Here is a 26535-nt window from a genome sequence, read left to right as displayed (position 1 = left end):
ATTAATGTGAAAGATAACATTAAAAATAATGATGCTATAAAGAAACACAATTAAATATCAGAAATAATTATCATATTAATGAATATTGGTGTTGTTCTAAAAATCTTAAGTCTATTGACTTTCTTTTGAAGTCTTACTTCTTTAGGCGCGTCGAGAGTAAAACTTCAAGGTATGGCGGCATGGCAATACTGTCACGTCATGACGTGACAGTATTGCCATACCGCGCACTCCATGGAGTTACGACGATTTTGGTATTTGAATCTTGCCAAAGAAGTTTCACTTCTGACACGTGTGCTTGGCACACACGTTCTTTTTTTGTTTCATTTAACTTTACACAAACTTAGCTCACCCTATTCTCTCTCAAATTGAGGAACCGTAGCGAATCGAGCTTGTTCAGCATGAACTTGGAGATCATAGTTATGTTGTTCTCAGAGAGGTCGAGATTCTGCAAACTGTTCTCGAGTCCCGCGAAGGATGCTGGAGAGAGATCTGAGATGCTGCAGTCCCGGAGGGAAAGGGCACGGATCTTGGCGTTGCGGAATGCGTCTTCCTGTTAAGTGATTAAAAGGTTTAATTAAAAAAAATTCAACTCAAAGTTGCGCTTATAAAAATTGTCCTCATCACTTTTTTGAGAAATTATGTTATGTATTTTTATGTTACAATTACTATCATTGCCTCTCATATAAATATTGAAACATAGTATTCAGGTAAATCATACGCGCAAGGAAAACCACAAGCCACTTAAGTAATAACTCACCCTGATCGTGTAAATGGGATTCCCGTCGAGACACGTGTTGTTCAACACGTTGAAGTACTTGAACGAGCCCGGCATCAGGATCTTTATGTTGTTGTAGTCCAATCTAGGGAGGAAATTTGTGAATTATTATATTTGGTTTTAAATAAAGTATATCTAAATGGAAATATGGTAAAGGTCCATAAAGGTGAGGAAGTTTAGAACTGCCTATGAAAAAGTTTCTTTGTTTAATTCCTTGGTCGTCAACACCAAGTAATGTAAAAATTCAATTAAAAATACATGTTTTCATACCATTATACAAACTAACAATGCAATAAAAAATCGAGATGAAATTGTTAATGTAAATGGTAATATGGATATCTTAGGAAAGTAACCCTTTCTAATTAAATTAAACAATGATTGTCTTTCTTACAATGAAACATAACTGTTATAAGTTAAGAAGACACAAAACACAAAATAGAAAACAAAAAAATATTATAATCACTTACTTCAAAGTATCCAACGACAGAGTAATGCCATTGAGCTCATGAGCTGGCGGTACTTGTTTGATCAGATTCTTGGAGAGATCCAGATAGCGGAGCTGTCGGAGAGGAGATAGTTCCTCGTATGGGATCAGGGTTAGTTGGTTGTTGCCTAGGAGTAGCTGGAAAGGTAAAAAGTGTAATCTTGCTATTATAAAATAAAAAATATACTCCAGGCCTATCTACAAAAGGTCTGATGTGACTTTTGCAAGAACTTGTTTTACAACAATTATAATTAATGATCTTTTTAAGCTATTTGTTTCTATTTTTTTAACTGATCGATTCAATAGTTGTATCTAACATCTAGAATTAATCGTGACGAAATGCAAAACTTTTTATAGAATAATAAACAGCGCTTGAGTTGGGCATAATCTGGAATTCTGGAACACAGCTAAAGCAGGTTGAACCTTTTGGAAATTAATGGATATCAAACCCTTGAATGTTTTAATTAATTATTCTTGATAACTGCCATGTTGGAGGACAATGTAATAATTATTTAATTTGTCTTTTTGATAGGTCCAATATAACCTAAGGTGGTATGGATGGATGAACTTTAATAGATACACAAAATTCATTTAATAGTTACCCACAAAAAAAATATAGTGTTTAAAAAATTCGCTTTGCCACAAAATAAATATCAAGTTACCTTGTTCAGCCTGTTCATGCCATCTCTAAACACGCCACTATCAATCACAGACAGGTGATTTCCCTGCAAGTCCAGTGTATCGAGCATCGGCAGACTAGAGAACGCGTCCAAGGGTAGAGTGGCTATAGAGTTATCAGCCAATATCAAAGTTTGTAACGTGTTCTCTAAACCACGCCAGTTGTCTCCAGAGATATCCGTTATTTCATTGCCTGGAAACCATATTAAAAGTGTTTCAGAACCTGCTAAAAGTATTCAAGAATTTTCAGGGCAAATTTGACAGGATTATAAAAGACAGAAGGTTAGAAAGGAAAATATGTACCTAGATTAATAAAGAAGATATTTTAATAGCATAAAATATATAAGTTTTTGGAAATTGAGGGTTTCTTTCTGGAACTAGAGCTTAGAAAAGAACGCTTTTGATCAATAGAGTACGAGAATTCTATGCTCATGCTTAGATAATATTGAATGGTTTTCTGTAAACCGCTTTAGTTTTAGATTGTATAAAGTTGCTATTGATAAAAGCAATTCCGCTTTCACGAAAACGTCCAAGCTTAATTGAATTGTGCAACTGACGTCGCTTGCAGCTAACTAGGACTCAATTAGGTCAACAAAACAAAGCTAATTTAAGATTAAATTTTAATTTGGTTTAATCAGGTAATATAGGATTGAAATTAAAAAAAAATCTGTCTTTTAAATTAGTAATTACGGCGCGTATAATATAGTCTAGGTATACCATCGCCTTTTTTAAAGGTCTGCCCCGAAAAATTTTACTATATTTTCTCCTTCAATTCGGCTATACGTTATTTACGATTCAAGTAAATCAATGTTACTTGCTCTGTCAAAGATTAAAAATTTAAATCTTACTACTCTGAACAACGCAAGGAATTTGATATAAATTTGTCACAAGTATAGTCTTCCTCGTCCATATAAGGAGATCGAGTGACATATTATGGGTGTAATTACCCCATATTTATAGAAAGAGGTGGAAATATGAATCATTGAAGTGATATATTTTATTCTGTATAAAAAATCTAGATTTGGCAATACCACTGCAATCCTATAATCTCAATTTCCGTTCGTCTCGCTATCACGTCCCGAAAATCGTGTTTCGATGTTATTTCGGATGCAAGATTGGATTCAGGAGATGGAATAAGTTGGATCAGATCGTGGGAATTGTTGTTTCTTTGGATGCCAACTTTTTGATAAAGCTTAGAGGGAATATTTTTTGTCACAGGCAGAAAACGATGTGGCTTATCTCATTGAGAAATATATGACTCATTTGCCGATGTCATTTAGAATTTAATAATAGATCATGCTATATAAAATTCGCTTTAGTTTGTAGTGCAAGTTCGAAAGTACGAAATTTTAAAATTCATCTATCCTTGCATGTAACCTCTTTACCATAATAATGCTTGTTTCTAGTGGGTTCGACACAGTACAATGGTGCCAAGGATCGCCTAAGCGACCTCTCCATTTTGTATCACTCAGCCTTTTGAGTGCCGCGTTAATGAGGCTTGCGTCGTAAAACATAAATATGATTGGGCAGGGAATTTTTGATTGATTACATAACTTGTGACTGTATGTAATTTATGTATATTAAACTGTTTACTTTGCTAATGCGTTTTTAAAATCATCCAATTGTTTTATATACTTTTTCCCAATATTTTAATACATGAAGGTTTTAATAAAAAAATATTCCTGTTAAAAGTTTCAGAGCAAATATAGCGTTGAGCGTAAAATGTTTATAGAAAATGAAAGTGAAACCTAACCATCATTGGACGCATCTAATTTAACCTTCACTCCAACATCACTGAAAGACCAAACCCTCTAATACCATAACCATCACACCAACCACAGAGTACAAACCTGACAAGTCCAGCAAGCGTAGTTTCTGCAGATACCTCAGCGCGCGGCTCGGCACCGTCGCCAGTCTGTCCTGCCTCAGCTCCAACTCCCATAGCGTGTTGTCAAGTCCATAGAAAGCCTCCTCGTGTATACTCTCTAATGGATTCTCGTTTATCGCAAGTCTGTATAGCCCTGAAATGGATTATCGCTTTGATGTAAGTACAGCATTATAGAAAAATTATGGCTATTGAATATTGCGTCTTGTAATCTATATGATATTATGTTGTATTGGAGATGATGATTTAAATCCTGAATATTATAGAATATGTTCATGTATTTTACAGATATAATATGTTTCATGTATAAGATAAATTAATAATAGATTTAAGAATGAGAACATTAATACAGCATAAATAAGAAGAACACTATAAAAGAATAGCAAATAGAATTATATTAATAAACTAAATTTTGTAAAGATTTACTTTCATCTCTTTAGACTTTCAACAATGCTTTAAATAGTAATTACGCGTATAAACGGAATAATGAAGCCAGTTTACTAAACAATCAACAAACTGTACAAACTTGCTGAGTATACTAATTTGGAAGAGAAAACATCATTACGAACCGCATATATTATTCACATTTTGATTCGTAACTATAGATAAATACAATCTTTATATATAAAAATGAATCGCAAAATGTGTTGGTAAGCGCATAACTCGAGAACGGCTGAACCGATTTCGATAATTCTTTTTTTATTATATTTCTTGAAGTACGAGGATGGATCTTATACTTATACACGGGCGAAGCCGGGGCGGACCGCTAGTATATTATAAAAATAAGTCGAAGAAATAGAAAACTATAAACCCCAAAGCACTTTGCATGATATTACAACACTCAGTATTGATTTGTACTATAAAATAATGCCCTAGGTACTTATCGCTTCGTAGAAAATAGAATTTTCACAATAATTGAATTATAAACCCCAGTTAAAAATATACGGAATGAAAGCTTCAAAGAAATTAGATTTTATTGAAGAGTTATCAGGAAATAATTCTGCCTTGTTGAATAAATAATTTGCATACTGTCGGGTTACACGTTTGTATGTAAGCTATGTCAATCGATTCACAATTTCCTGTCCTTTCGGAGACACAATTACGATGTATTGTTGTTGAAGCTAATGGGGTACGATTGTCAATTTCTACTTGCGACATGTTTTCTTACGGAGTTATATTTCTGTGTTAAATAAATTACATGAAAACTATTGGTATTATAATAAGTATGACAATAACAAGAAATCTATTTTTATCATCGAGTTACGTGGAAAATTCGGACAGGAAATCGAGCTCCTTCATATATTACATATAGATGTCAATAACAAAAAGGAAAATCTAAAAATGTTACATTATCACGAAGTAAAAATTCCCCTACAAAAGTTACGAAAACCCATGAAATAGAACTAAATATAAAAACATAACAAAAACTACATTGTCTCAATGCGAAAATCCTCAAAATTTGTTTCATTAAACCTAATAATTTGGATACACCAACCTGTAGCTTGAAAGAACTGCGGCTCCAACTCCCTAATCCGATTCCCCGTGAGCTGCAGAGTGAAGACCTTCGAGCTATTGACAGCTGCGGGGACCCGCAGGATCGGCACGTGGTTGCACGTCACGATGCCCAGGTCACCCGCCGGCTTGGAGCATGTGCAAAGTGCTTGGAACAAGCATGCTGGATGACCAGTGTCGACGTGTAGCTGTAAGATTATTTCTTTTTATAAAAGAACAGGTAACCGAGCTTGTGTATCACATAATGAGGCGATCACCACCGCCCATGAGCGCTCACAAAGCTTTATGTTATCGGGTGTCAAAGGTGGAGGAGGTAGGCTCTCTTTTCCTTTAGGACTTTTTCCTACTGTAGCGACACAACTTCTGAATCACAAAATTAAAGTAATTAGGAACTCCTTTCTAATAAGCTTTAGCGAAACTCGAATCACGCAATCGGAGTTTTTAAGTTTAATAGAATGTGCAATACGTACTGACAACTTCTGAGGTATTTTACTGCTAAGTATGAATACAAGTACAAATAACTAATATTGATCGGAACATTATTAGCCTTCCAGTCGAGAAGACTGCTCAAGGATCCTCTCTATTTCGTTGCGGGAATAATATAACTTCTTCATGCCAAGCTTAGATCCTAATCCACTGTGGATGAGGATCTAAGCTTGGTAGACCATAAATATCGGTGGAGAATCGTGTAGTATGGAAATGTATAAATCAAACAAGCTATTATAAGTTAAATGAACCAATTTCGGCAGAAGTTACGTTTCACTATTGTCAGGATCAAACAATAATTTAATTATTTTTCGGAAATCATAGAATACAAGCGAACCGGATATTTTCAATTTAACATTCAATTCCCTTTGTTTGTCGTAGTTTAACAAACTGTAAAACGAATGCTTTTTGCATCAAAAGCTACGGGAAAAGCTGCCAGCAAATTCTACGAAAAATCTATACAAAATATTTACCTGCGAGTGGATGATATTAATTTCCAAGAATTTATATTTGTACTAAAGGAAATTGTACTTGACATAATTATTCTGCATTTGTTAATCACTTAAATGTGACCACTGAGACCTATGAAATCCGCCAGCCTTTGTAATTTATACCCTGGGCACCTCATACGACAAAATATCCAACAATATGCTTGAAACCGCACTATAATGCGGGGAAAGGGTCATCCGTGGACATTATAAATGTAGGAAGGACAGCGGTATTTTCATTTCGCGAAATTTCCATTGAGAATAAGGATACCGTGAAATTATACTTGAAATAATAATATGGAACGAATTATGGAATGAGATGAATCGGTTAATACAAATCAGGGATTATGGGAGGCGTTTAAAAATACTGCTTATAGGTGTAAATTTGTAAGCTGTATCGACATAATTCTCATTTATTATTCAATCAATTAGTTTAGTCGAGCAAAAATATTTTAACGACTGTAGATGACATAAGGAACGGAGATGGATGGATTCAGAAGACAGAATAACATGATATCAGATATGCTTCTTTTTAAAGCGGATTCTATTACATAGCCACAGTGGAAAAGCTAGTTACTGAAGCCTATGTATGACTTCAGTAAATAGCTTTAATAAATAAATAAACATTTCAGGCCAATTTTCACACACGGCACGATTTGATCCCATACTAAGCTTTCGCTTGTGTTATGGAAACCAGATGGCTGATAAACATACATATATAATTTTAAATAAATACTTATATAGATAATTAACACCCAGTCCTGTGCCCAGACACAGAGCAAACATCTATGTTCATCACACAAATATTTACCCCGGGTGGGAATCGAACCCACGACATCTAGCTTGGAAGGCAGGGCTACTACTAACCAAGCCAACCGGTCAGTCAAAGTCCGGTCTTATCATGTGATGATGTGAGAAATCTGCGCCCAGATAGATACAGAAAAATAATACCTGCTCGTATCAATCTTCCACTCTGTATAAAATTAAAACGTTAAGCTACTTACTTCCAAAGCCCCCGAGAGCGATGCCCATATCATCAACATAATCGCCACAACCAGCATGGTGTAACCCAATTTGATAAAAGTCATTAAGCCCTGGAACAAAGAAAAACATATTTTAATTAGTGTCATAACTCATAATTGAATATCCTTAACGCTAAAAGTCATTCGTCGGATGACCGAAAATCTAATTTAACTTTTTCGATTCTGGAACTTGACCTTTGTGAAGTGAAACTTCTTTATGCGCGTTGAGAGTAAAAATTCAAAGTTGCGTCATGGAGTAAGGTGACGATTTTGGTATCTTTGGATCTTGCCAAAGAAATGTCACTTCTGACACGTGTGCTCGGCACACACGCTCTTTTTTAGATATTAATGCTTCTAATTAAATCTTGAATGTTTGTGATTTGCTTGTTCGTTCTTCTATCATGCAATGATGGAGCAATCGATTAATTGGATATTTGAGTAGAGGCTGTTCATTGTTGTCTGCTTTCATTCGAGCAAATAGCGGAAGCTATTCGAATAAATATTGGTTTATCAAGACTGCAGAAAACATTTTAGTTTCCATGAAATGTGTTTTGATTTGGCTCATATTACATTAGCTGCAATGGTTACTGATATTCGTTATTCATATTTGCTCAGAGTTTACTCGTGTATGGTTTTAAGGTTATATTATTGGTTGTTTTATTAGGTGACCTATTTCTTTATGAATAAATTGATATGAGGTTGAGATCAAGTTTATGCATACAATTCTCATACAATTCATACAAATATTGATTTTGTAGCACCTTCAGACATAAAAATATAAAATATTCACTGTGTCTTGCATGGTTTTTGTTATTTTAAGGTCAATTTAAACATCAAAAATTAAGACGGTCATAACCATAATTATCATTCACAGGCAGTTTCATCGTATAAGTGACTTTGTTCTGGTATTTAATTCTTTGCTCTTAATATGAGTCAGTTGATGCTTAAAATAATTTCAAATCCTTGAACCTCTCAGTAGCCAAAATACGACATTTAAATTTATCGACTTGCTCTGGTCCACTTGTCGTATGGCGACAAGAAAAGAATAAGAAAATAAATATATAGACCTCTATAAATGTGTTTTTATAACTAGATATCTATTTTGTTTAAAATAACATAATATTATTTGTGTACTGTCATTCAATTATATTCAAAACTGAACTTCTCTACAACTGAACAATAAAACATAGTTCCTATTATCCGCTAACAGCGGCTACTATTAAATAAATACAGATAACTATTGCAAGGATACAAATGACGGTTGCATTTATCTTGCCATCCATTGTAGTATATTAACTATTTACGGGAACATATATTATTTCCTACAGGCGAGGCGATTACGTGCTTCGAATCAATGTTCTCAACAATATATAAAAGACTCTATATTCTAAAAGATAAAGTACAAAATCAAATCACTAGGTTTTATTTCCATTGTACTAGTAAACGTGTATTGTTGACTGCGGTACAATAAATTCTACATTTCCCAATGGGTTGGCGTGAAAATACATTTTAGAGGAAATTTGTCACTTTATTGAGAAATCTCACTACGGTCTAACGACGTCATAGATTCGGTCATAAAGTTTTTGTTGGTAGTTAAGTTGGATTTATTTGGTGTCCACAGAATTAGAAATTAATTTACATATTTATTTAGATATAATTACATAGGGGATTGTTAAGAAAATAAGTAAAATCTGAACATTAATAATAATGATATTGGCTTACTGTGAAATTTGAAAAAAAAAATCTTCACAAAATTTATCTTTTTGTAACCTGCCTGAAATTATACATCGGACCAAATATTTGTGATTCTATTTAATTTATTTATTACATTAGTATTGCTCCTATGTAAATAACACCTACAATTCTAAAGCAAACAGTAAAAGACAAACGTGGTAAGCACAAGAGCAAATGCACTGGTAAAACAACTACCTACTCTAAATAGGTCTAATAATATTATTCAGTTAGGTAAATCCGAGAAGCATAATTAGGTATTCAAAATTTTCGTATATACCTATATAATATATTATATTTGAATGAATGAAAATACTTTATTTGCACCACTACAAGAAAACAATAGATACGCAAAGACACTACAAAAACGTATTTCAGTATACATATATGAAAAAAATATATATTAGTTAATAAATTTTTTGCATATAAAAGCAATACAAAACTGACTTTATGAGTGGTGCTAAAATCCCATTTAAGTAGTTTACACTCAGCATATTGACTGATTGAACAAAGCTGATTCCAGAGAGCCATCAAAGCTTTTCATAATAGAAAAACATACGAGACCTTTCATTGATTAGCAAAATGGGCTTTTAAAGGAAAAAGACGAAAGGAAAAAGTTTCCTAATTAAAACATTAGCATTTCCTCAAGCGTGAAATGAATCCCGGAGTTAAAAAGTCAATATTCGATAGGCATCTAAAGGAAAATTTTTTAAAGTTCTTTCATGATGAGTTTGTATTTGATTTACCTTGATTTTGTTTGCAGAAGCTACTTTTATTACTTTCTTGGGAAAGTTCATCGTCAGTTATATGGAAATCATCACTTTTTTTTAATTTTCTATAATTCATATATATAAAAATGAAACCCGTTTCGCGTTGTCACGGCATCACGTGTGAACGGCTGAACCGATTTCGATAATTATTTTATGCCGGGGCGGACCGCTAGTAATGTATACAATAGATAAATAATTTTCTTTCAAGGTTTCCTTCTTATTTAAAAAGCAATAGCACGGAATACTAACTAACTTTAAAAATTAATAAATTAGTATAAAGGTTTATTGGCAAATGAAAGAAATTTTAATGCAGTGAATGTTGCGTTGTATTTTAGTTGTACATTTTCTGAAGAGTCTGCTAAATATTTCACGAGTAGGCTTAAATAAATTTTGGATTTTAATATTACAAAATTGTAAACATTCAAAGCTTCGCATTTTAATCATTTACAAAATATGAACATCATCTTTTTTGTACCTTTTCCGAATTTGTTTATGTTACTTTTGAAACGATAAATACGAAAATTTCGCCAACATAAAACATAAGTTACAACGATAAATTTAAACTGCGCGGCTCAACCTCGGAATTATGAATTAAAAATTCACAATAAAGTTGATCCGCAGATATTAACAAAATAAAACGTGAGCCTAACTGGAGTTTCCGGGTCGTATAATGAAAACGAAGTAATTCTCTCAGAAATTTTCTCAATAAAAAAGTCTTAGTTTGTTCCCTCGCCAACGTTACGCTAATTCCCGCTCTTTTTTATTCAAGAACAGTATAAAATTAAATTAAGAAGGTTGTAAGAAAGGAGGTTCTTTTGTACATCTTTTGAAGTACTAAGAAAAGTTAATTTGAGACCTAAGTCGTTATTCCCTTATAAAATTCGTCTGTAACTTCATCAACAAGTACCTTTGTCTTGAGTCTTGACACTGCTTATAATTTTAAGCACAATTGATAATTGAATAAAACGAAATAAAATAATTTTGACATCAAATTTTATGTCTAGGTAGGTACATAAGATTATTATTCACTAAAAGTTAATCTTTACTTAATTAGCTCATCATGTTATTTTTGTGTATTGGGCGTCAAATTTTGAAGAATCTCTACACTACACTAAATATTATGACATAATATATTAAATACGGGTATAGTTACAATATGTCCGAGTATATTTACAAAAGAATATACAGAAAGTACAAACCTTCCTCTTCGTTTCCCGGTAACTGCGCCCTAGTTTAACCAACTCAGTTAACGCTGGCCATTAATTGGCATTAGTAAAGCAATATTCAGCAAACTCTTTGCTACAAACCTGAGCTATTTCTATCTTGTTTATGTTAGGCCGAGGCCTAATCGTTAAATTTTATTAGGCTCGTTTCAAAGGTCCTAATTACGTTAGGTTCGAAACATTAATAATTTTGGACGAAGGTACCTACAAGTTGTGAAGTAATTTAGCTAGAAACTCGTTATTATTTATTGGGTGTGTAAAATGAGTTGTTTAATGAAAATATGTACATTTTAATTGTTGTTTATTGAGCTTGAATATGTTTTAGTTGGTACATATTTAATCTATAGGTATAGAATGTTCTAATAATTTATTTATAATAGATATGCGAGGCATTACACAAGCGATCATTTGCATGTTTAAATTAAAAATTATGGTTCACAATTGCAAGAAATATAAAGATAATTGAATGGAAACATCACCATGTATTATTACGGAAATTGAATGGCCATCTGACCCATGTCCCTAATACGGAAAGTTCGCTATAATCCCGCCCATACTTCGTCCGTCGACAATCCGCTCATAAATGTCGCAAAAGTTTATAGGCTTATGGAATTCACTTATCACCTTTTTTATGAAATATAGTAAAACTTCTATGACGTTCCAGAATATTTTTAAGACACCGGTCAGAAATTCGCAGTTAAATGCAGTAGAAAGGCTGAACAAAGTCTCCTTACAAATACGTGAATAACATTCTTATAAAACACTGTAATTTACTATGTTGACTGTATGTTAAGTTTATATAAGAAAAATAAAACAGAATTTTGGATATTACAATGTCCTGTTTTTAATTTACACTTCCGAGGATTACTCAAACATAGAACATGCAAATAGACAAAGCATTACAGGGCACAAAGGTACATATAGATATACACGTATGCATAAAGCCTTTCAATATACGTGTAAGGTTTAATATTTACTGGAACATCAGTCAAAGCGAATTCACGTAGGATTCGATGCGTTACGATCAAATTACGATCCATATTGCTAGCTCAGAATAGCACGATGGCAAAATACGTCGTATGTTCTATGTATCGATTATGTACTACATTGTATATTCATACATTGTACTACCTATATAGTATATACCTTATACAATATACATGTACATTAAGTAACGAAACTACACACCTATTCTTAAATCAATAGACATTCGCACTTGTGGGCCAATGTAGATTAAAACTTATTTCCTAGATAAAACAGATAATTGGACTTAAACAAATTGTTTGAAGTAGGTTTTTTTAAAAGAAGGTATTTTTCAACATAGCTGTTTGAGTATTTAATTTTTAAATGCTTTACAGATTCTAAAAATAGTGACTGTGTAAATACTTCACTTGAAATACCGAAGAGTTTATTTTTGTCTGTTAAATTATGAAATAGCCTTTACTTTGTAAGCAATTAAAATGAAACTTTTTAATGATATTAATTATTGTCTTTAAAAATGAACTCTCTCCAGTATTTTTTCACTGAATAATATTTATATTATTTTAAAATTATTGCGTCAGGCCTACAAAACATTTACCTACATAAAAATATAAATAGACAAACAAAATAGAAACACTCACCATGATTTCGATTTAAGTGCACTTTCCCATAAAACTATATGAGCATCACTCACACTACACTTTACACTAAACATCAACACTATTTCGTAGGCACCAATCCGTTCTTTCCGGGAACCAATGTCCAATCTGAAAAGAAAACATAATATGATTAAGTTATTCATGCAAATGTTCTGCCTTTATCACTTAGGGTTATGAAAAATAGATGTCCGATTCTTAAACCTACCTACTACCTACGTTAAAACAGCAACTATGGAGTTTCTTGCCGTTTCTTCTCCATAAATACCTACTGCGTTCCGAATCGGTAGTAAATGTTAAAAATATGTAATGACGATTCAAAAGTGTTGTAGAATAAATAAATGTTTGAGTTTACCATATGCACACAAAATTTCATGAAAATCGGTCAAACTGTTTCGGAGGAGTCTACAAACACAAGAATTTTAAATGTATGATTTTCTGCACTATTTGTACAACTTATATGTACAGGAGGAGGTGGACAAGTGACGTATAGTATTAAGAGCTTAATTATAAATAAGTAGGTATTAATAACATAACCCTTATTTATAATAATAGAGCGGTTATTATGTAATTGCTGATTAATTAGGCATTAATTATGTAATAAGGCAGACAGTAATACTAATTACTATAATGTGTGCTAAATTCATTTGCCATTGTTCTACCATTGGTTAGGTCAACATTGCTCATCAAAGTTCAATGAACTGCTAATTAATTTTAATAATATAGCTAATTTATTTCGAGTATAGTTTTTGATGTTACTTTTGATACTGATGGAAGGCAGGAAATCATTAGAAATTTAATTGGGAATCGCAGTTAATAATGAAATTGTAAATTGTAAAAAGTATTGCTTTTTAATAGACATGGATCAGATAAAAAAGTAGTAATAGTAAATTCTAATTAGACTTCTATTTAATTAACTACCTATTATATAGTACCTAATAATTGATTTGAACAAGAACAAACAAAATGTTCTATTAAAGATGCGCTTATTTTTTCGTAAAAACAAGGCTTGAAATTGTTAAGAAAATGGGAACATTTGTCATGATAACGATAAGCGAGTCAAGCGAAATGAAACGGAAAAGTTAGATAAAATTAATAAAAAAATGTTTTATTAAAAAAAAATGTTCCTATACAATTTTTTTGTTAAATAAAATTGTTTTAAATTTACCCTAATTAGTTAAAGAATCAGATTAAATACAATTTGTACCTTTCATAGCGAAAACATAATATTACGACTTAAGTATCTAAGGAAGCACTTCAAAGGAAAAAGGTAGATAATATACAATATAACATTGGTACATTCGCTCGCTGTTTGTTAAGCCTCTTATCATTTTGCAAGGTGGAAAGTTAAATGACTTTCTCGTATTACGCACTAGGTGTAAGCACTGAAATCTTAGGAAAAGCTTTTTATGATATTCGATATTTCTCTAATATTAGATATATAAAAGAAAATTGATAAGGTGATTTCCATGAAGTGAAATTATGAAGCTCTGAAGTATTAGATTTGAAATATTTTCAGTAGTAGGTAGGTCTGTATACGATAGCTCAAGTTCAACGAAAACTGAACGGACAATCTATCGCTTTGTTGAACTAAAGCTCTAAGTAGACCATTAAACATTTATTATTATTATATGTATTCTTAACATAACTAATATACTAGGTATAGTAAACTTCTTTGCATAATTTTCTAAACCGCAAAAATCTTATCTGCAAATTTTTTTTTGAAAAATTCATGAATATGCATCGTGCAATCCAATAAAACTGCAAACACGGTAACAGAATAATTTCCCCGCTTACGTTAAAAAGTCAACTCTTAATCCTAGGTGTGGTTTACAATATTCAAAGGAGCTTTGTTTTCAAGGAAACACAAAGACACCTCTCGTGGCAAGTGGCCGTCACCTCACCGGGACTCCATTGCTCGTGTATTCTTGCCCTATAAAATTTTCCTTTTGTTTACAAAGCACAATGGGAAAGTAAATCATTACCTACTGCTCTTATTGGATTCATTTTATATGTACGTTATAAGTACAATTTCATAAAACAAGGTGACCACGCAGACTAATCTTTGCGAATAGTGATGAAAAGTTCAATTTACACTTAATGAGGTCAAATAAGCATTATGATAGAGTTAATTCGATAGCAGACTTCGATTCTATTAATACAAAAAATCGATTGGTCCGCGAATGTGACTAGGAATACGATATTTCCTGCTGCTAAACCGAATTCAAATTCAAATTGTCTTTATTTCAATTGAACCGAACACTGATAATTTCTTTAATTCAATTAAGAATAGTCCACTTTAAGTTGATTACCGAATAGCTCTATTATTGTAATCATTATTATTTCTAATTATAAATTAGCAAGCTTACAACGTGAAATTCAATCAACAGCACTGAAACATTCTCGTTAATGAATCTCATATTAGATATTTCAATATAACACAGGTGAAACTAACTATATTTAAACGCTGACCGTAATATACGTTCATTATTCTCTTCTAAATGAAAGCGCAATGTAAATGGGCAGCTTTTCATGATATACCTAATAGCGTTTCATATCTGGTTGAGAATGGGGAGATATAATTTTTAAGCAGGATAATAGTAGTATTAAGACACTGTCCTTTTCTACGCTTGAGATGGTGTATTAGACCGGAAAGTTTTACAATTAAGATACTATAATATTGTCTCCTTGAAATACATTACCTACGTCGTGATCTTATAATTAGCAAAAGATGAGACATTATCGTGGATGCTTTTTGGTGGTTGAAAGTTTAAGTAATGAAAAAGATGGTTTCGCCTTTCTATATTTCACTTAAAATATTGTAAGTATATACCTAGGTACAAATCAGTATTATAACACCTAAATATTATCAAGCTTACGGTTGCGATTGATTTATTTCTTTAAGTATCATGATCGTTAATATCTTCGTTAATTATACCTTCGTCTAATTGATAAAATTTGTGTGCCTGATTGTTTTACATTAGTAAAGTTTCATTATTTTATCAGTGAATATAAAATTTAAAGTAATAATATCATCTTTACTCTTAAGTATGTAAAAATATATTTACATTCGTTCCTGAATGTCCATACCCATGTAATAATTTACTAGACCTCAATTTATATATTTTATGAATCATGAGGAAAACTCGCAAACGCAATCACAAGTACGTGCTATAACTACCTGGCTAGTAAACATTCATGACTCATTGATTCAAATTATAAAACCAATGATATTCGTCATCATTATGACTTCTAGCTTGTTTGTCATTAATAGGCAATTCTCTGAATTATACAGTATTATGGTAATAATATGAAGGTAAACCACCTTGGCTTAAACGGGTAAGTTAAAGTTTAAGGCATTCCTTCCAAAAAAATATCTAATACAGTTATTCAATATAATTTTGATATTGATGTACCTACTGTTTTACCAAGATATAAGTACTTAATTTACATTTCAATTTGGCCTTCAAGTAACTGCAGTATACTTCTGTATACTCGATGATTGATGATAACAAATTGTTAAATATCAGAAGATACATCAACGATATTTACATCAACAAGAATTGTTATTATTATAAAAACAATAAATCCTAATTGTCTAATTGTGTAAAGTCATTATAACAATCCTGATGATTATAACGGCACCCTATAAGGAAAAATCCATCCAGCGGTTTAGTTTGTAGGACGTGCCAAAGAAACACACATAAATTCGAAAAACACAACCCTCCTTTCGCAATCGGGTAAAAACCGTATTCTATAGGTACATAAAATATGTATTTCTACCAGTGCACAAGTGCATTCCAAATCAAACTAATGAAACATCATTTACACACAGTTAACGAGCGGTATCGATTTATTTCGAAGGAAATGAGAATCTGATGAATATTTAGCGGACAATTCAATTTTAATGTATTTCTGATTTGATTCTGTGTTGTGTATAATGTAGAGATACTTACGTCATGATAATGTTGGATTGTGAAAAGTTTGTGAATTGTTTTCAAATTCAATACAATAGAGAATAGTGTGGACTACAAAAACTGTCGTCAGTTTTCTAAGGGAACTATATTTTCTATCACCAAAATTTATATTTGTCATCAAGTTGTATCACCTAATAAATAGATCTATCACCACGAAATATTTTCGTTCTCAGATAAACAAAAATTGTTCCCAGGTATGAATTATCAAATTAATGTTAATATATGTGTAAAATAAGAGATCGATAACCAATAAAATTATATTGCATTACATGAATATAAACTTCGTTCTTATAATAACAGTTTTGTTACTTAAATAATAGCTCTGTGCTCAGAATGGTAGATCTGTCACCAAATAAATCGATTATCGATCCCTGACTGCGACTCCTTTTTATTTGATATTTTGTCACCTATACAGTAGTAACATTTTATTTCGTTCAGATAATAAATTAATAGTATTCGTTATCAATTTAATACATCAATTTATAATTTTAATGAAAAAATGATCAAATCGGCGGAGACAAATTGGCGCACTTTAAAAATTGACATGTGCAAAGTTGCAAACATAATATTATCGGATTAGCCATACGCTTAAAGCTGGCCAACCCCCCACCAGAAGCAAAAAAATGTGCCTAGCGGCCAGAAAAGAAAAAGGGGGCGCCCTTCGAAATCTAAACCATTGCCGATTATTCAGTGATTACTGTTTTTTAACAATAAATATTGATTATTTTAACTTTAATTAAGTGTTTTATCTACAATTATGCTAACCATTAGCCAGCTATTAAACCAGAGCTGATTATTTAGTGGTTATTATTTTGAAGAATAAATATTGATTATTTTAACTTTTAGTAACATAATATGATTTATTGGTGATCTGTTTAAATTAGTTTGCTTAAATACTTATTAGGACACACCTATTATAATACATACAAAAACATTTATTTGGTACTAGACCTTATATCTCAGGATTTCAGGTGATTTATTGTGGAACTGATTTTGCATTGTTTGGTGATTACATTTTGGTGACAGATCTAATATTTTTAGGACAAACCCTATTATTTAAGAAACACAAAGCTAATTAAATTGGTGATAGCTTAAATGATACCCGTTTTCTAATAGGTGCCTGTTTTCAGTTATCTAATGAAAGTTTAATAAAATAAAATATTATATAATTGATAACTTGTTAGGTATAAATAAACAATTGATTCTCTTCTAAGGTAAATTCTCCTACATAATCACATTCGTAACACAATTACCTACATCGCAGTTCTGAAGGACGATGAATCATCAAGAAATAGGTACAGTCGACAAAACTACACAAATATCGGAACATATTCCTTAATTCGATACAACAAAAGCCGCGTTGTCACAATGTAATTTGATTAAACTACAACATAATTATTAATACGAAATGAAGCCTTATAACGTCCGACTAAATCCGTATTAGGTAGGTACATAATATGGAATCGTTATTTTACGTACATTAGACGTGGGTAAAGAAATTAGGTCAGAGTGCGTGTGAAGATTTTATACCTTGTGAAGTAAAATAATGAATGTTTATTTTTTAAAATGGAATTCTGAATTGGATGTTTTTAATCTAAGATGGTTGCAAGTTTATTAATAGAACCATTTCTTTGGTTGATGGTCGGTGTAAAAATTATTAATTCTATAAAATGCTATTTTAATTAATCCCAAAGTATCTTCTATTGGCAGATGCATTTCATATCTGTTTTCTACGTATTTATATTTTACTGTGTCGGAATTCAGGCATTATTTTAAATTTTAATGTATGTAGATACAGTTAACCATTAATCTATAAATAAAAACAACTGAAATTTTAGTTAAATGTAAAAAAAAAAACAATAAAATGCATGATACAATAATGAATACGACTTCAGAGTGAGTAAAAAATACGAATAAAACGTAACAAAAATACACCGTAAGCAATGCGCTTCTCAAATACAATTTCACAATACTCTATACTGATTGATTCAAATATAAACATTAGTTTATGTAAATACGGTAAGTGGAGCAAACACCGTCAGCTTTCTTTGCCTTGACCCGAGTTTCAAGGTGGCCAAATTTTTTGCCACGCATTTTTCTAATACGAACAAAATATGTAAGGAAAACTTTTGATTGCGCCGCTTTGTGATTGAAGTATAGTAAAATAAAGAATGAGACGTGAATATAAGAGGGTAAAAACGTTTGAGCTATATAAAATTTCTGAGGAAAAATGTTAGATTTATTTATTAGCTACCATTTTGCGTAGGTAATCAAAACAAAAAGCATATGATTTCGTAAGCCGCTAAAAAGTTTAAAACAAGACTGTGGGAAATTGTAGTCTTGTTTCTATAGCATTTACATAAATTGTAACGTTATGTATATGAAATTTATGCTTCTTGATATGTATAGAAACATGATTTGATTTTTGATCCAGTAGTGCGCAAGGGTTTCTATGGATACTATATTTAGAATAGGGATTTATCCAGTTTCAAAAGGACTCCGGAGGTAGAAAGTCGGCGGTCGCATCTTTCTTGCCATCGTACAATGATAGGTGATAGAAAAGGAAGTCTTCTGTTAGCGTGTATTGTAATAAATCTCTTTTATATTTAGTTACACATAGTTGGCTAGTTTCAGAATATACCAGAATATTATGTAGAGATATGTTATGAAGTGAAAATTATTTAAAGTATTAACTTGTAATCCATTTATAATTATATAGTATTGAGAAATATACCTTATTGTTTTTTTTTCAAAGGCTGTGTGGGCGTCAAAAGTGTGTCATATCGATTATTTCGTAACACTCGTAGTAAAACTGTAATTTACATATTATAGTTTATCGTTACGATCCAATACGTACGATACAACGTCGAATACAATATCATACTTTTTATAATAAAACGAAAACTTAAGCATATTCCTCTGAAAAAAATAAAGCTAAAGAACCAAGAAAAACTAGCTAAGAATATTTAGAAGAATATTACAATGTAATGTAATACCAAGAAAAGTTTTTATCGGAATCAGTATTCAAGTAATCAATAAGTGTATGGGTAGATAGACATAATATTATTTCTGAGAAATACGCTTCGACAAGATTTATACAAGATATTACGAGAGTATTCCAATTAATAGTACCAACTTTGGTACCAACTCATTGTCGATATTTTCACACCAAAATTAATATGTGATACAAAAATATTACAATGAAATTTATGCGTGCGTAATTTAAAAGGTAGTCCCGTAAACGTATTCACTCTGCTAACTCTTCGAAATATGGACGAAATTTAATAAAAGCCGACCTGCCTGATAAATAGCTTACCCATCCCATATCCCACTCAACATGACGAAGGTAATTTTCAAGGAAAGTTAGATATTTGTTGGATTTTCTGCTTATGGTTTAGTGTTGTAATGTTTCACGCCTTAAACAATTACAATATATTAATGTATCTTATTTATATGTATGTCACAAGAAGAAACAATAGGCAAAATATTTATAATACCTATGAGCTATATTAGTGATACTTTCTTCGCACTGTGTCTTGCTTATTCGGTGTTTACAGATGCTTCATTTGTATAAATTAAAAAATCAAATTGTGGTTCTTTTTTTATTGCAATTATTATATTTATCGCGCGTATACATCGTGAAATGGAAACGGATAATAGCCATTTACTAGACGCCAGATAATTAATTCCAATCTAATTTTAAAATGTTTGCGTTTTCGAAACAGGCAATTCCATTAATCATCATTATCCAAATTCCATTAACAATGTTAACCAAAAAACGACGCTTAACTCCCATTCCATTTATCAGAGCATCTTAAACAAAAGCTATTTCACAAGTTGATCACGTTTAGAGCTGAGTATCATGTCATCTATCGAACTAATCGGGATAAATCTCTTCAAGAGTGTCAATGCCTGGTTTAGCACTTAGATTAAATGATAAGGCACAAGAAGGGATCTCAGCTTAGGGATAGATTTTGCCTATTTTCGCAGAATTAGGCCGTCGCAGTGACATGGTTTTATTTTTATATGAGAGATAAAATTTTGGATTCATTTTTTCGTTATGACGGTCGTGATTTTATTTCTTGTCTTTTGTATCAAAACTTGACCTGGATCGTGTAAATTTCCTCCATTGTCAAAACTAAGAATGAGTTTTGTAACTTATTTATTTTTTGTTATTAATGTGTATCTATGAGCTGTGTTTTTCACTAATAAATAAAAGTTGCTAAAAGCTATTTATATTCTGATTCAACCTGGAGAGCCCAATGTTGTTGTCATGGAAATAAAATAATCGTGGGTAGAAATTCACAACAGAAGAATACTGTAATTCCTTTTACTTTTCCATCGACTTGTAATTGCTACGCAACGGTACAATCCATATTGATTTCGTGCCAAAAACCTTCAAGTTAGGTTCTCCACCGATTATGCCATTAAAATTAATTAGAGCGTTAGTAATTCCAACAATAACATAATACTTTAAAACTAAGAAAGTTACGAGTAATTAAGGTCGAAATACACATGCTATCTATATGCTCATAAATTCGTATTGTCCCACTTCTGATGACAGTATGGCTTCCTTTAAATGGATTTCCTTTGTGCTACGGCTTTCGTTATAAGCAGAAAAGGTATTGTTTTCAACGGGTTAGTGTGGCATACTAATGGACGGGACTTTTCTGTACCACCGGCTTATTATGCCACTGAAATATAGGTGTTTTTGGGCCATTTCAATTTGACAATTGTGAAGCAACAATATTCAGAAATAATTTCGTAATAGTTGATTATAATTTATAATCTCATTTCAATTAGACTAATTAGTTTTGAACTCTAAATAGTTCAAAAATAAAGTCACATCAACGCGTCAAATAAAAAATCGATACAAAAATCGAATACACTATAATCGATTCCCTACATTCCGATGCATTGACATTCAGTTCTGAGTCAGACCAATCAAGCAATTGACAGCGTTTATAGAGTGCAACAGACAGGCGAAGTTAATTCTGTTTCCTGAGACGCAAAGGACCTGTCGGAATTGTGGAATTGTTAGAGTGGAAATTGATTTCCTAGGTAATTTCTATCTGGCGTAGAGGTTTCCATTTATGTATCGAGTACTTTATTTTAAATGACTTTTATTAGAATTGGTATATTCCATTAATTGATAATTTCCTTTTTAATTAAATTGCAAATATAATGCATTCATATTACTTACATGTAATAGAAATGTGATTATTTTCAAGTATAATTTGAGAAAGTTACGATTTGTAGCTAACATTTGAATTAATAAAAGCTCTATCTTCGTAAATGTGAAAAAAATTGAAAGGTACAAAAGTAATAAGTAAAATACTTTTATAATATCATAACATTTCAAAGACCAAACAAAATTAAGCCGAGCTTCTAATAACAATTTAGCAAAGACGATTATATTTTCATGTTTAGAGGTCGCGATAAAAATAATGACGTTTTATTATTTATTGGGTTGAGAAAATGGCGGCGGTGTAATAACGCTCTAAATGGGGTTAATTGGGAAGAAAAGGACAATCCAGCGTTTTCTAACGACTCCGTGGGTCGATAATATAGGATTTATGAGGGCGTAATTAGTGGAAACTTGACGAAGTATCTGTATTGTGATCGCGTTAGACTTGGATTGTTTCTGTGTAATCCGATTCATTATTACCTTTATAAAGTTTGTGCTAATTAAGAGCTGTTTAATGGAATTTTAATTTGGGCAAACCTATCGTCCGGGCAGAAATACAATTCATATTTCCTTAAATATCGTCCGGGTAGAAAAACCCATCATAATATTTCCTTATTCTTATGTCATAATAACGATATAGGAACATAGTTAATACTAGCTTCCGCCCGCGACTCCGTCCGCGCGGATGTCGGTCTTCGCGTGGATGGTTTATTTCTCCATTTTGAGTAACTCTGACAATGCCATGCATGCCATGCCTTTTAAATATCTATTGGACCCAAATACGGCTAGACCTATAATCATACGCAACGTGTGTTCGCGGTTCTACAGAACAACGTCTATGGATAAAGCTGAAAAATTAAGATAAATTTTTTTCTACGTATTTTTCCAGGATAAAAAGTATCCTATTTTACGCCCAGGATAATAAGGTATAATTATACCAAGTTTCATCGAAATCGAACCGTTAGTTTTCACGTGATGCCTTCACATACAGACAGACAGACAGACAGACAAAAATTTTTTTAATCACATATTTGGGTTTGGTATCGATCCAGTAACACCCCCTGGTATTTATTTTTTCAATATTTTCAATGTACAGAATTGACCCTTCTACAGATTTATTATATGTATAGATTAAATATTAATCTTTTTAGTGATTAATTTATTCACTGAAATGTTACTCTAATGCTTATACAATATTTATAATTATGAAGGACCAAGGAGTTGTCTCATGTTTCAACTAACGTTTAATTAATAATTATAAGTACACATAATTGTATTAAAACCCCGCCAAAACTGCCCATATACATTTTTATAATAAATGTTAAATTACGTTTACATTTTTATATTACGTTTAGTACCTACGAAGCATCATTAAAAAGTGAAACATTAAATTAAGAGCACGTTAATTAACACAGTACTCTATAATTTACCTTTTTATTTAGTCACCGTTCAAGCGTTGCATGAATGCTGTGACAAATACACGTGCAACTAATCCCAAATTAAGGCCGCTATGACCCGTAAATTTTATAGGGCAAAAGGTAAAGGTTAAACTCTGTCTGTATAAATGTATATTTGAAATAGGGTTGTCAACTTGAGAGTTAAGAAGAAATTGTAGTTATGAGGTGAGGGAAAGCACCAGGGAAATAGTATTTATATTCTTCTCTTTTAGTATGCATTATTCTATGGTTATTTTCATTATCATGACAATATCGACCACACGTTGTGTAAAATGTAAAAATGTGAAAGGTGTTATTTAGCCAAAAAAAATTTAAACATTTGAAATTTTTGAAGAAATAAATATGTTTTTCCTATTTAATTAAATTACTTCGAGAAGTATTCCAACTGTTGGATTAAAATAAGTACTTTGAGAAGTGTACGGAAATCATAAATTATGTATTAATAAATGCACTAACAGCCCTGGCCCGAGCCCCTCTCATTGCACGTTGGAGTTTTGAAACGATAAAAGTTTTAGATTAGTTTTTAAACATATCGCTGAACGCGACCCTTAGACGTGTTATTAATCAAAACTTTTGAGTTTACAGAACACGTCCGTGGGCGGTTTTCTGTATGATGTAATTAACTAGAATATATCAGAAACCATTTTCTAGGAACAGTAACGTGTGAGTTTTAATAGGTTGGTAGATTTTGATTTGACAGGATTTGGTTTTACCGATGGATACTACGAACACAAAAATATCTACTAAGTTCTGTTATGCAATACTGATTGCTTGAAAAGCCTTTGTATCAGAAAAAGTTTGTCAAGCAGAGGAGAATTTTATACCAAAAAGGTTCCTCAAGGACTTCTCCTTCTTACGAAGTACCTGTTATTGCTTTGGCCTTTGAAATCAAATGAGAAATACCATAATTACCTAAGCCAAAAAATATGGACTGAAACCATTAGCCATTTTCCAAAATTATGACCTAACTCATAACATACACATAATATAGTTATTCAAACATATAATCGTTAAGCAATGCCCGATAATTTTAAAGTTCATAATATGGACTTAAGTTTTCACTACTTACTCGATATTAGTTGAATCAAATCGGAGAGCGCATTGGCTCGGAATTGATTTAGTTCTGAGCTGATTAAGAAAGTTTGAACAATCGTTTAGTTATACGAGTTCACTGGGAGTCTTTTGGTATTGAATTTCTATTGAGTTTCAAAATACGTGATAGGAAAAGGTCTCGGAAGGGAATCTATTGTATTTTTTTGTCTTATCTCTTGTTGATTTTATCTTTTATGCGCGACTGCTAGAAGCCAATCTTGTTTCATTTGCATACAATGCCTTTCATTATATTATATTAAATAACGTAACAATGGCCAAAGAACAAGGAAACACTATATTTATTCACACAATGAAGTCTTGAACTTGCTGAGTTTTCACGTCAGAAACTAAGGTTGCCTAGTTTTCCCACCGTCTTCAAGCGAAATATGGTATTAACAACCTTGACTTAAAGATCAAAATTACTTACACGTTTGTCGTAGAACAAGTTGCATTGCTTTGTGGGTCAACATAATAATATACAGGCGTAATATGCAATGTTGATGTAAATTACGTCTTCCAGTATTAATGCACAAACACGTTCTTGAATAGAACTGCATAGGTATAATATGTCTTCATTCACTGTATAAAACGACTTATATTTTTAAATTCTAAATTCTAATTAAGCAATATTAATTAAGAACTCGCATTTATTAAAACATTTTATACGCACCCGCTTTTTATTAAAAATGTCAAATCGTTCCCGCGCTTTTACGTTCATATTTTTTTTATTGGTTATCACTGTCAATTTTCCAAAGTGCCAGTTGTACGATTATTTCCCTCTGGTAACAAATTTGATTAGTTGGTTAATGATTAAATGACGATATATTATATGTACAGTAGCTTACCTACTATATTTTTTTAAGATTTAAAAAAATAATGTAATAATTTACATAAATATGTAAATACTCAATGCGTATTTACACATTTTTTTTCTTGAACGTATAGTGTAAAAATGCTGTAATGTAATTTAGCTATGATCTAAAGATTTTACATAATATTCTTAATTTTATGCAATCATGAAATAAGCAGCATATACCTATGTACATAAATTAAAAAGAAAGAGGATACGCTGTGTAATTACTGAAGCATATAAGTTATAAAAATAAGTTAAAACACTGGAATAAAAAAACAAATTGAGAATGTTAATTATAAAACAAAAGAAAAAATGAACGCAAAAGAATTCAGAAGCGGATAAGAAGCCATTATCGAAAAATTTATAGGATATTAATTTGCAATGCGTTCGAGCGGATTCGTAAAAATTAAATATTAAGCCGAGCTGTGAAAGCGGGCGGCCATTTTGAATGAAATACACACAATGGGAAAAATTCTCTAGTAAACTGTTCACCAAAATTGTCGCGGAGAAAAACTTGAGCGTAAAGAGATGCTGAGGTATATCTATTATAACATGTAAAGTAAGATGTTTTCAGCTTAAAACTAATTTTCAACAAATCCTCGTTGATTGTTTACATTTAACACGTCCTTTTTATGTATTTTGTTTTGGTTTAGGTTAGATTTGAGATCTTATAAATTACACAATATTTTGGACAAAATATTATATATTCAGAATACCTACTAATTATACTTATGAACATTTATGAAGTAAGTAACTATGTACGTATAAGTATTTGGTAATCTGTGCTTTAAGTAGGAATGTATTGATTGTGTTTTGTCGAGAGGTCAAATAAGTTCATGTTGTTTAATTTAAACAGTTTAAATAATACATTTTTGTAAATATTTTGTAATCACAATGTTCAGTAAATTGTATACAGTATTTAAATGGATTGCAAGATGGTTATTGTTTTATTCATATTTTTCTGCAATGGATTCTTGTAAATAGCCGAGCCAGATTCAAAATAAGGACAAAATATGAACCCGATATTAAAGTTCTGGAAAATTAAACTTTTCTTTTATTACCAAGAAGAATCGGAAGACATTTCGCAAGATAAAAACGAGATGTAAAAAATAAATTTCACTGCATTCGCGAGATAATATTGCCAACATAAAGAAAAGCATAAAATGCGAAATGCAAATCTTATAGAGCAAGATTCGACGGAACTATTTGCATTGTTTTTACAAATGTTTTACAAATATAAGCAATGCGATGTATTTGAAGCTGTTGTTTATAGGTTA

General features: G+C 31.6%; 1 protein-coding gene across 5 annotated transcripts in view; it reads right to left on the bottom strand.

Annotated features, from left to right (window-relative positions):
* The window catches only part of LOC123695234 (chaoptin), a 49193-nt gene that overhangs the window by 13787 nt on the left and 8871 nt on the right, over nt 1-26535 (bottom strand). For all 5 annotated transcript variants that reach the window (XM_045641019.1, XM_045641023.1, XM_045641021.1 and 2 more), the window contains exons 2-9: nt 12677-12802; nt 7313-7402; nt 5318-5522; nt 3788-3958; nt 1922-2130; nt 1243-1397; nt 758-860; nt 350-550 (exon numbers count right to left, since the gene is read on the bottom strand). In XM_045641019.1, the coding sequence (XP_045496975.1) occupies nt 350-550; nt 758-860; nt 1243-1397; nt 1922-2130; nt 3788-3958; nt 5318-5522; nt 7313-7402; nt 12677-12679 (1137 nt within the window). In that variant the 5' untranslated portion in view covers nt 12680-12802. The remainder of the gene's footprint in view (nt 1-349; nt 551-757; nt 861-1242; nt 1398-1921; nt 2131-3787; nt 3959-5317; nt 5523-7312; nt 7403-12676; nt 12803-26535) is intronic.

The sequence above is a fragment of the Colias croceus genome, chromosome 10 (genome assembly GCF_905220415.1).
Source record: "Colias croceus chromosome 10, ilColCroc2.1".
Taxonomy (NCBI): Eukaryota; Metazoa; Arthropoda; class Insecta; order Lepidoptera; family Pieridae; genus Colias; species Colias croceus.
This window is presented reverse-complemented; position numbering and strand designations above follow the sequence as displayed.